We start from the raw sequence: 12,374 nt of genomic DNA on the forward strand, positions 1-12,374 counted from the left end.
CAATCCAATTCAGCTACATATGAACTGTTGCAACATTCCATCCGCAACCAACTTCGCTCTGCACACAGTCTTGATTACATTTTCCGAAACATGTCCAATGGCTGTCGTCTGTTCACTTATCGCCGCCGATATTCAATGTAAACTCAATTCGCGTGCGGTGTTGCTCAGTCAAAACGGTTGCCGAATGCCTGTATTATGAACAGGTATTCTTGCAATACAGGTAGGTGTTCGCGTGAGCCGCAGTGAAGGACGTGAATTGTGCAAGGGGCAAGTCTCCACCCAGTCTTCCGGAGTCGCTGACGAAGTGACAATGACATTTCCTGCACTTGTTTCCCCTTGCATTGAGTTCGCCCTGTCCCTGTGCGGTTGAGATAATTTGATGTGGTTGGTTACTAATTGTTCCCGTGTGAAACAGATTCTTCCTACCAGGATCACCAGGGTGTCATGGCCAGTGAAAACATCATGGACGAACTAGCATCATTGATTCGCACGGAAATTCCGGAGGGACGACAGAGTCTGCGGGATAGCTTTACCAACTTGGAACGTGTCGCTGATTATTGCGAGGACACATACTACAGGTCGGTTGGGAAAATGGATTTGCATGAATAAAACTATATCGTTTCGTCTGTTTTTAGAGCGGACAACAAGAAAGCAGCGCTTGAAGCGACCAAGAACTACACGACGCAGTCTCTAGCTAGCGTTGCGTATCAAATCAACACGCTCGCCTACAGCTACATGCAATTACTCGATTTGCAAGCACAACAATTAAGCGAGATGGAGTCGCAAATGAATCACATCGCACAAACGGTTATGATCCACAAAGAAAAAGTTGCACGAAGGTATGCCGTCCCCCTTCAGTCAGTTTCCTCGGGCATTTGATAATTGAAAATTATTTTGCTATTGCAGAGAGATTGGAGTGCTGACAGCCAATAAGGTGAGCTGCCGGCAGTATAAAATCGTAGCGCCTATCAACCCCGAGAAACCGATCAAGTATGTCCGGAAGCCAATTGACTACTCGCTCCTAGACGAAATAGGTCATGGGGTGAACTCAAGTGGCAGCCGACAAAAGCATCGGGGCTCCAGTCAGGTTTGTGGTCTCTCTATATTTTATTCATACTTGATTTCGCTAACGCGAGTGTTATTGCAGGGCTCGATTCAGTCGTTAAGCACAAATCCATCAGTCGGACCGCCTCCGACAACGAAGCCGCCCACGCCGCCTAACATGGCACGCGGAAATACTGGCACGCTGGGCAAGTCCATTGGGAACACCGGCACGTTGGGCAAAAGTTCGCGAGAGTATCGAACTCCGCCGGTTGTTAACCCGCCCCAGGTACCATCGCACTATGCGCCTAATTACCCGGTTGGGCATCCAAAGCGAGCATCGAGTGCAAGTGCTAGTGTGGCGGGCAGTGACCGCGGCCCGGGCTACAGTGCATTGCCCATGCCACCCAGTCAACAGGTTGCCACTCATGTCAATTTGCCATCGATGGGAATGATGCAAACTCTGCCGCCGCCCCCGCCCACAACCTATGATGACCGGCACAGTATGCCTCGTAAGTACTATTCAATGTTCGCTAATCCTTTCAGTCGCAACCCTTCTTGCATTTCTAAATTTGATGCTTTCATATCGAGCACTTTCCTAATGAATTTCTTTTTCGCTCTACTCCTCAGCACCCCCCTCGCCACTTACCGTCGGCCACGAGATGTCCGACCAGGGTCATATCGGAATGCACACGTTGGGAAGGAATATAAATAGGTAATTCGAGCATTTTTGCAACTCAGCTCTTTAGAGAATAATAGAAAATCGATTTGGTTAAGAATTGCGGAAGGGGACACACCGTTTGGCTTTGATGGGCGAAATGTGTCAATTATTTTCGCCAAGTTGAGCGCAAAGTGGATAAAGTCTCCTTTATAGAAGGGTTTCCGGTAATTTGAGAGGCGGAAGGGTTGCTTTTGCATTTCAAAGAAATGTTAATGGAAATGCAAATTCGTTTTGGTTTGTAATTGTCGTCCCTTATTGGATTTCGTTTTCTTTTCGAAGAGGTTTGATCGGGTTGGGGAAAAGGGAACTAAATACTTCTACTTCTACTGTTTATTCCTGAGAACATTTTTTTAGTTTTTAATGGAGAAAGTGCAAGGCGAATGTGAGAAAAGGATAGTATCGATTTTGCTGATTTATCCATTTCTCGAGAGGACCTTTGTATTTCAAAATTAGTCATCAATATTAGAATACTATAAGTGAATCGAATTCTGTGGATTATTTGTTTGCTAATCTAAGTGGGACTTGACTTTTTCGCTAGGAAAAAAACATAGTTGAAAGATATTGGGTTGGCGAAAAAGTAATGTCGTATTTGTGATCGAATTTTAACGCTTTATTTAACATACTTAGGATTATCCGATTTAAGTCAAATATGAAGGCAGCTCCATTATTCTTATAAAACCCCCCTCCTTATTTGCAAAAAACTCAGACGGCCAGTTTTCGCAAGCCTCTTTTGAGGCGAACTTAGTAGCACCAAGAGCGCTTTGCATGCAGCGGAAGAGATGGTAATCGCTTGGTGCCAGGTCCGGACTATACGGTGGGTGCGATAGGACATCCCATCCGAGCTCCCGTAGTTTCTGGCGGGCCATCAAAGAGGTGTGAGGCCGAGCGTTGTTCTGATGGAACAGAACACCATTCCTATTGACCAATCCTGGCCGCTTCTGGTCAATCGCCTGCTTCAAACCGTCGAGTTGCTCACAGTAGAGGACCGACTTGAGGGCCTGACCATAGTTGAGCAGCTCATAGTGGATGACTCCCTTCCATTCGCACCAAACACACAGCAAAACCTTCCTGGCTATCAATCCGGGCTTGGATATGGTTTGGGCCGGCTCGCCGCGCTTCGACCACGATCTTTTTCGCTTGAGGTTTTCGTACGTGATCCACTTTTAATCACCAGTCACCATCCGCTTCAAAAATGGGTCAAATTCGTTCCGTTTCAGCAGTGCATCGCAGGCGTTGATTCGGCCCAAGAGATTTTTTTCCGACAACTCGTGTGGCACTCAAACATCCAGCTTTTTTTTGGAATCCAATCTTCTGCAAATGGTTCCACACGGTTTTAGGGTCCTTACCCAGTTCCTGGCCAATCGAGCGAATGCTGCAGATTTCGACGATTTTATCGGTTTCTAGGCCGATTGGCCTACCAGTAAGGGGTGTATCTTCGACATCCACTACACCAGAACGAAATCGACCGACCCAACCTTGTGCTGTGCGAATCGTAACAGTATCATACACATAAACTTCACAAATTTGTTTGGCCGCCTTCGTTGCTTTTTTACCTCTCAGCTAGTAAAAATGTAAAATATGACGAATTTCTTCCTTGGTGGACACCATTTTTGACGCTCTATAACTTGAGACTGATAGGTACTATCATAAAACTGTCAATGAGACACCTGTAGCCCAGATTGTCTTCAAATCGCCGTACAGTATGACCCGATGCGATAAGTACAACACATATGTTTAAGTGTCGCCATCTATTGACAAAACACGACATTACTTTTTCCCCAACTTAATATTATGTTCCAGAGCCGGCTCCGAATAACAGGGTGGCGTAAAATTTTCTAGACATTTCATTTTCTGATAAAAAATTTGTTTTAATTATCATAATTATCAACGGCACAAAAACCTGTCTAGGCCTGCCTTAATAAGGGACTCCAGACATCCTGGTTTTGCGCGGAGGTCCACCAATTCATCATCATCATCATCAACGACGCAATAACCGGTATCCGGTTTAGGCCCGCCTTAATAAGGAACTCCAGACATCCCGGTTTTGCGCCAAGGTCCACCAATTCGGCGTCCGGGCCTATGCCATCGTTCCATCTCAGGCAGGGTCTGCCTTGTCTTCTTTCTCTACCATAGATATTGCCCTTATAGACTTTCCGGGCTGGATCATCCTCATCCATACGGACCATGCTATCGCTTATAGATTTCGTTCTTTTGTAGGCTACGTAATCGTCCTTTCATATGTAGGGGATACAAAATTCTTCGAAGGCCAAAAGTTTGCAATTTGTCTTGCTAAGAACCAAAATTTGCGAGTTAGAGCTTTGACCCTATGGTGGGACGTTTCGAGCGGAACAGCTTTTGTCAACTGAAATAGACTCTGTTGGCATCCAACAACCGTGCGTGGATTTCATCGCCATGGCTGTTATTGGTTGTGATTTTCGACTCTAGCTAGGAAGAATTATGAATGGTCTCAAAGTTGTATTCTCCTATCTTTATTTTCCCCGTTTGACCAGTGCGATTTGATGTTGTTGGTTGGTTCGTTTTTGGTGCTGACGTTGCCATCATATATTTTGTCGTGCCTTCATTGATGTGCAGCCCAAGATCTCGCGCCGCTTCCTCGATTTTCGTTTCCCACTTAAAGAGGATCGTATCCCTCGCATTTACCTCACGGATCACTTTTTCCAGGGCAGGTTAAAGAGGACGCATGATAGGGTATATCCTTGTCTTAGGCCGTTGTTGATGTCGAATGGCCTTGAGAGTGATCCTGCTGCTTTTATCTGACCTCGCACGTTGGTCAAGGTCAGACTAGTCAGCCTTATTAATTTCGAGGGGATATCGAATTGTCTCATGGCCGCCAGTTTTACCCTGGCTATGCTATCATAGGCGGGCTTAAAGTCGATGAAATATGGTGCAATTGATACCAAATTCCAACAGTTCCTCCATCGATCCATGCCGTAGAGAGAAAATCTGATCTGTTGTTGATTTGCCTGTAGTGAAGCCTCTTTGGTATGGGCCAATGATGTATGAGACCGATAATGCCTTTTTGCTAGTGGTCAGGCATTGATTCACTGTCCCACTCCTTGAGCATAAGTTGATGAACCACTTGGTGTAATTGATTGCCTCCATATTTAACCAATTCGGCTGTAATTCCATCGGCTCCTGGCGACTTAACACTTTTAAGCCGATGAATTGCACGGTTGGTTTCTTCTGTACTTGGTGGTGGCAGTATTTGTCCGTCGTCTTCAGTCGGCGGACGTCCAACTTGCCGATGTTCTGTTTGTTCAGTAGTTCATCAAAGTACTCAACCCATCGCTCCAATAAAATCAGATTTCCCTCTTTGTCTCGGCAGAATGAGTATTGAGGTGTATAAAGCTTCATCCTGCTGACTTGTTGGTAAAACTTGCGCGCCTGGTGTTGTTGCTCCCTGTACTTTTCGAGTTCATAGACCTGTTGGTTCTCCCAGGCTTCCTTTTTCTGTCTGTGAAGTCGCTTCTCCGTCGGAGTTCGTGATAAGTCTCCGCGCGCGCTCGCATCCTCTGAGAATGCAACATTACCCGGAATACAGCATTCTTCCATTCCGTTGCTAGCTTAGCTTTCATCGTTAAATCAGCCGTTCCGACTCCTTTTGCGGCTGCTGCTAAGTATGTTTGTGGCCGTATTTATGATAACGTTCTTCAGTTGATTGTGAAGATCATTTGTTGATGCTTCATCTCCAGGATCTCTGCCGACTGTGATTATTACGGCATCCATTTCCCCTTTATCGGTGTTGCGGAGGGCAGTCAATCTAGTCCGAGGCTCCCTTTGTGGCTTCGTAACAGGTTGTTTTCCGTGTAGGTTTGTCAGTCCTACCAACCTCCAACCTGGAGCAGAAGTTGGTACAATTTGTCTCGTTTTTAGGCGCAGGAGACTCGCCTTCATCCTTCTCCGTCTGTAGCTTTTTGTTAAGAAAGAGCTCCAAGCGATCACCACGTGGAGGTGGAGATAGGGTTTGGTAGTAGAGGTGTTAGTGTTGGTTCAGCAGTCGTTTCCCAGGTTTTATATTCCATCGTGGATGCCAATCCACGTTTCGAACTGGGACCTATACTACCTTTTGACCGGTCACACACGTGCCTATGGCACCAATAATTACACTTGTACTGCGCTTGGTTATAATATATTGTATTATAAAAATGTATTGGCTGGTTCGCCTACTGGATCACTTGCGAGGATCGACTATTCACTGCGGCGGTCACGGCAAGAAAAAATGAACCGTAACGCACCGACCTCGTTCCATGTAGTCAGTGGTTCAGTCAATCGTTTGATAAAGTGAAAGTTTCTCATAGATTTTCGTCCAGGTGTGACTGAACGTTGATACCAAAATTACCTGTACGAAAGTGAGCTAGCCATTTCCCCGCATTGTCTTCTGATAGATTGCCTCATCATACACAGCAAAGCCAGCTTGCATATCATCCTTCCCTTTGTCGTCAAAATATTTCAAAAAATAGCGAAATATCTTCTCTTTTTCTCCACCTTCAGACACAAACAACTTTCCAGCTACTGTACCAGTTTCGATGTATATGCAGCCAAAGTAAGTAGTTAGAATTGTCACATTTTAAGTCGGTATGAGGTGTTGTCGATGCAAAAGTAGATAGGAAATTTTTGCCCAGCCCAATGTATATAACAGAAGCACACGTGCAAGTCCTTCTCAACTGTTTTTTAATGTGGTTCTTCAGTCGAAGTTGTATTGGCCAAGTAAATTCTGAACAAGTATTGAGTACTTTTCATGTGCTTTCAGTGCAAATATATACATTTCTGACAGATATCTCACTTTTTTGAATGAGAGATCAACGTCTGGACGTAAGCAAATTAGTCCGAGCCATACAAACTCGTGCCAACATGTTGATACGGAGCAACGTGCAAGAATCCCTTCGAAGAGATGCATCGGTATCTGTAGAAGAATATTACTGACATTCCGGCTCAATTGAAACTCGCAACGTGAAATTAGCTCGGTCTCATCAGGGCTTCGGAGCGCCGGCAATCCATCGTGGAAAACTTTCAGTGTTAGTGCACTCTTTTGGACTTTAACCTACGAACCAGATAGAGGTGGATGGGGTTTGAAGAAAACAAAGTCACTACAGTTGTCAGTATCGAAACAGACCTAGTAGACCCAATCAACTGAATTTAGCACCGCTAGAGGATCGCTTATTTTGCGATTGAATTTGAACCTACATCCATTCAAGATGCTGATGTAAGAATTGAAGTCGGATAACCATAGGTGATGCCGAGAGTTCGCTAATTATATGATTGGCATTCACTTCTTGATGGGGCATAGCGTCTCAATTATACTACGCGCCGTCGTACACGGTCAACTGAAATGCGGTTAAACTGTTTCCTTGACTTCCCAGAACGCCTGCACTTCTTTTTTACTGTTCTGCGCCAAGTACTCTTGAGGCGGCCCGTTCGTTTGCTATCTTGGGAGAGTGAATTCTCTGTGGGGGACGCCACGATACATACTACGTTGATTTCCCGGGATTTCGCACGGCGTCGGAATCGGGCGCGTCACGCTCGCCATCGCTCGCAGCTGGCCGGAGATTCGGATTTCGGGTAAAAAATTATCTTTTCGATTGAGGCCTATTTTTTAGTTCACTCGTACAATCCATAAGTGTTCGTCTAAGCATTAATTCATCCACAATGATGGGCGCTTTATGGTATGGCTGGATCATCGGACCTTATTTCCTTCGAAATGAGGAAGAAAACACCTACTATCAATGGTCCTCGAAATAGAGCGATGTTAACAGACTTTCTGTGATCAGAGCTCGATAATATCGATATATCGTCCTCCTCAAAGTTAGGAACGAAAAAGTTGATGGCTAGCCCCTGATTGTTTTTCTTTGGGGTTACATCAAGTTCTTAGCCTGTGCTAACAAGCCAAACAATTTGGACGAGCTCGACGCCAATATTTGAGACACTTTTGGCGGAAAAATGACGCACATAATGGACCGGCTTAAAAAATTGGACCAACCGCTTGAAGCACTGCGGGCGAAGTCGTGGCGAGAATTTGCATGATGTGCTATTCCATGCATAAGCATGTATAAAACTTCAATGAAAACCCAAAATCAATTTGTTATCTGACAACTTTGTTGTTTTATTGAATTTTCTTTTCATGTCGTTATTATTTGGTCACTCAACTTAACGCTTCATCTACCGAAATAACTGGCATTGATTTGATGATATCCAAATGAAGGTCTCTGGTCGTTGGTCAATTCGAAAATTTATAAAAATGCGAACGCAAAGAAAGCGATCGTTGTTACCCGAGGAGCTCACTACATAAAATAAAATAATATTTATCCACTACTCTTGCAAGAACTGTTAGCATTTAGAGCAATTTTAGTTGTCAGTGTCACAAAAGTTGAAGGCGGAATTTAACGAATGAAAGCGGATTCTTCAAGCCGCATTCGAAGTATTGGTTAAATTACCGTGAGTCAAGTCGGGATTATAAAAGGTTGTGAAACTACTGATGTAATACACGTCCTTGGTTACTCATGGGGAAATGACGTGAAAAAGATCGGCCCCACTCCATTACCTTCCTGAATTTGCAAAACACACAACAACCGGTAACCGGTCTAGGCCTGCCTTAATAAGGAACTCCAGACATCCCGGTTTTGCGCCGAGGTCCACCAATTCGATATCCCTAAAAGCTGTCTGGCGTCCTGACCTACGCCATCGCTCCATCTTAGGCAGCCTGCCTCGTCTTCTTTTTCTACCATAGATATTGCCCTTATAGACTTTCCGGGTTGGATCATCCTCATCCATACGGATTAAGTGACCCGCCCACCGTAACCTATTGCGCCGGATTTGATCCACAACCTGACGGTCATGGTATAGCTCATAGATTTCGTCGTTATGTAGACTACGGAATCGTCCATCCTTATGTAGGGGCCAACAATTCTTCGAAGGATTCTTCTCTCGAACGCGGCCAAGTGTTCGCAATTCTTCTTGCTAAGAACCCTAGTCTCCGAGGAATACATGAGGACTGGCAAGATCATTGTCTTGTACAGGAAGAGCTCTGGCCCTATGGTGAGACGCTTCGAGTGGAACAGTTTTTGTAAGTTGAAATATGCTCTATTGGCTGACAACAACTGTGCGCGGATTTCATCATTGTAGCTGTTATCGGTTGTGATTTTCGACCCTAGATAGGAGAAATTATCAACGGTTTCCAAGTTGTATTCTCCTATCTTTATTCTTCCCGTTTGCCCAGTGCGGTTTGATGTTGTTGGTTGGTTGGTTTTCGGTGCTGACGTTGCCACCATATACTTTGTCTTGCCTTCATCGATGTGCAGCCCAAGATCTCGCGCCGATTATCGCCTGCTGGATCTGGATGAAGACAGTTTGTACGTCTCGGGTCGATATCGTCAGCATAGGCCAGTTGAGTGGACATAAAGAGGATCGTACCACTCGCATTTATCTCAGCATCACCGATTACTTTCTCGAGGGCCAGGTTAAAGAGGACGCATGATAGAGTATCCCCTTGTCGTAGACCCGTGTTGATGTTGATTGGCTTTGAGAGTGATCCTGCTGTTTTTATCTGGTCTCGCACATTGGTCAGGGTCAGCCTAGTCAGTCTTATCAATTTGGTTGGGATACCGAATTCTCTCATGGCCGTGTACAGTTTTACCCTGATGTCCTTATTCCAACAGTTTTTCCATCGCTTGTCGCAGAGAGAAAATCTGATCTGTTACTGATTTGCCTGGAGTGAAGCCTCTTTGGTATGGGCCAATGATGTTCTGGGCGTATGGGGCTATCCGGCCTAGCAAGATACTGGAGAATATCTTATAGATGGTACTCAGTAACGTGATACCTCTATAATAGCTGCACTGTGTGATATCTCCCTTTTTATGTATGAGGCAGATAATGCCCCGTTGTCAATCGTCAGACCTTTATTCACTGTCTCACACCTTGAGCGCAAGTTGATGAACAACTTGGTGTAACTCGTCGCCTCCATATTTAACCAATTCGGCTGTAATTCCATCGGCTCCTGGCGACTTATGATTTTTAAGCTAATGAATTGCACGGACTGTGACAGTATTTGTCCGTCGTCTTCAGTTGGCGGGACCTCCAACTCGCCGATATTTTGGTTGTTCAGTAGTTCATCAAAGTACTCAACCCATCGCTCCAATATGCCCATTCTGTCGGAAATCAGATTTCCCTCTTTGTCTCGGCAGGATGAGCATTGAGGTGTATAAGGCTTCATCCTACTGATTTGTTGGTAAAATTTCTGCGCCTGGTGTGGTTGCTCCTTGTACTTTTCGAGTTCACAGACCTGTTAGTTGTCCCAGGCTTCCTTTTCCCGTTTATGGAGTCGCTTCTCCGCTCGGCGGAGATCGTAATAAGTTTCCGTGCGTGCCCGCTTCATCTGAGAATGCAACATTACTCGGTATGCAGCATTCTTCCGTTCCGTTGCTAGCTTACATTCATGATCAAACCAGCCGTTCCGACTCTTTTTGCGGCTGGGGCCAAGTATGTTTGTGGCCGTATTTATGATAACGTTCTTCAGATGGTTGTGAAGATCATTTGTTGATGCTTCATCTCTAGGATCTCTGTTAACTGCGGCTATTGCGGCATCCAATTCCCTCTGATAGTTGTCGCGGAGGGCTGTGTTAACTCTCACCTGATTGTCAGAGGGGATTCTGCGTGGTGTTGTTATTCGAGCTCGGAGCCATCGAGATAGCGATCCGAGTCTATATTGGCCCCCCTATATGTTCTGACTTCAGTGTTGCGTGAACGTTAATGAAGCTTATATTTCAAAATTTGCCTCGCAAGCGCAGAGTGTATAGCCGTTCGCTTATGTTTTGAAAGCCGATAACAGCAGGTTTCATGTTTTGGCTCACTAAGAAACCTACTCCGAGTTCATGGTTTTTTGGATGGCTGCTATAATATATGATGTAGCGACTCTTCTCCAGGAAGCCGATCCCTGTCCAACGCATCTCGTGCAATGCTGCTACATCAGCCCTATATTGGGACAGGGTATCGGCTCGCTGCGTGGCAGCTCCATCTCTGTACACGCACGTTCCATGAGAAAATTCGCAACTCGTTATTCCGTTGTCGTTGCCGAGTTCGTCGTTGTGTTATCATTTCAGTTCGAGGCTCATGTTGTGGTTTCGTAACAAGTTGCTTACCGTGTAGGGTTGTTAGCCTTCCAGTCCCTACCCTCAAACTGGAGGACCAGTTGGTACAATTTGTCCCGTTTTTAGGCGTGGGAGACTCGACTTCATCTTTCTTCGTCTGCAGCTTTTTGTTAAGAAAGAGCTCCCAGCGATCACCACGTGGAGGTGGAGATAGGGTTTGGTAGTAGAGCTGTCGGTGTTGGTTTAGCAGTCGTTCCCCAGGTTTTGTGTTCCATCGTTTCGCCCTGCGACCTATACTACCCTTTGACCACCACCATTTAGTCTATAATAGTCGTTTAAGTCTATTTGTGTTTGACCTCAGTTTTAATAGATACTTTCTGTCCTTATGTATTCCCTATGCAGCCTTAATTTCACACGACCAGGCTCACAATCGCCTCCACTGCCACCACCGCCCCCGCCAGAAGATGAACATCAAGATTTCGGTCGTCCACGTACATCGACTCAAGGGCAGTTGGCTCCAATTGTTCCGGACGATCAGAATTTACCCGGTTGGGTGCCAAAGAATTACATCGAAAAAGGTAAATATTAAATATTCCCTCAAGTTGATCATCCAAAATTTATTTTATAACTTTCTTAATTATTTATTTTTTATTTTCATTCAAGTTGTTGCAATCTATGATTATTACGCTGATAAAGATGACGAGCTTAGCTTCCAAGAGAGTTCTGTTCTATATGTGCTGAAAAAGAACGACGACGGTTGGTGGGAAGGCGTTATGGATGGTGTAACTGGCTTGTTTCCTGGCAATTATGTTGAACCGTGCGTTTGAAGGAATTTGATTTGCATTTCTACTTTATATTCCGCTAAGTAAAATAAATAAACTAAAGAACCGACAAAGAAATAATACTAGTAAAAAAGTAAAAAGACATTTTATATACAAGAAATAGATGCGCTTCTTGAAAATGGAATCGAAAATTAAAGTATAAAGTAATATAATATGAAGCAAATGTAGCAATATTTGTATTCGCTGACAGCTGTTCGGAGAAATTGGGCCGGTTTTTAGTTTGTTCTTGCATTTGGTTGCATTTAATTGAAGCAGACTGAATTATATTCGGGGCGAAGCTTTGTTTGAAATATTTGAACCATCGTAATTGCCGTAACTTTAATATAATTTTGTGTCTTATATATTACAGATTATTACAAAAAAAGAACGCATTTAAAAGTTTCGTTCTGCAATTTATTATTATATACAATATTAGATAATTGAATTATAAATATACGTTGAAATATGTGGACAAATATCTTCTGTTTCATTTTCATCTTACATTGTAGGAATCTTTTCACCTGGTTGTGATCGTATCCTTGCAATCATGAATTTCTTTGAAAATGGTGGTGTGCTCTCTCATGCTTCACAAAACCAAGCCATCACAGTCAGTCTAATTTGTTCTGTTGGGAGTGTAATCCTGAACAATGTTCGGGGCCAGGTACAGTAAACGCAGCACGATGATTCTCC

General features: G+C 44.4%; 1 protein-coding gene across 1 annotated transcript; it reads left to right on the plus strand.

Moving 5' to 3' along the window:
- Positions 1-57: 57 nt before the first annotated feature.
- On the plus strand, positions 58-12,160 carry LOC119650723 (abl interactor 2). The gene is made up of 8 exons (XM_038053746.1): positions 58-220; positions 416-578; positions 636-839; positions 907-1,087; positions 1,148-1,553; positions 1,672-1,756; positions 11,266-11,441; positions 11,527-12,160. The coding sequence occupies exons 1-8, from the start codon at positions 196-198 to the stop codon at positions 11,688-11,690; spliced, it is 1,404 nt and encodes a 467-aa protein (XP_037909674.1). The 5' UTR covers positions 58-195; the 3' UTR covers positions 11,691-12,160.
- The last annotated feature ends 214 nt before the right edge of the window (positions 12,161-12,374 follow it).

Source organism: Hermetia illucens, chromosome 3 (assembly GCF_905115235.1).
Source record: "Hermetia illucens chromosome 3, iHerIll2.2.curated.20191125, whole genome shotgun sequence".
Classification (NCBI taxonomy): domain Eukaryota; kingdom Metazoa; phylum Arthropoda; class Insecta; order Diptera; family Stratiomyidae; genus Hermetia; species Hermetia illucens.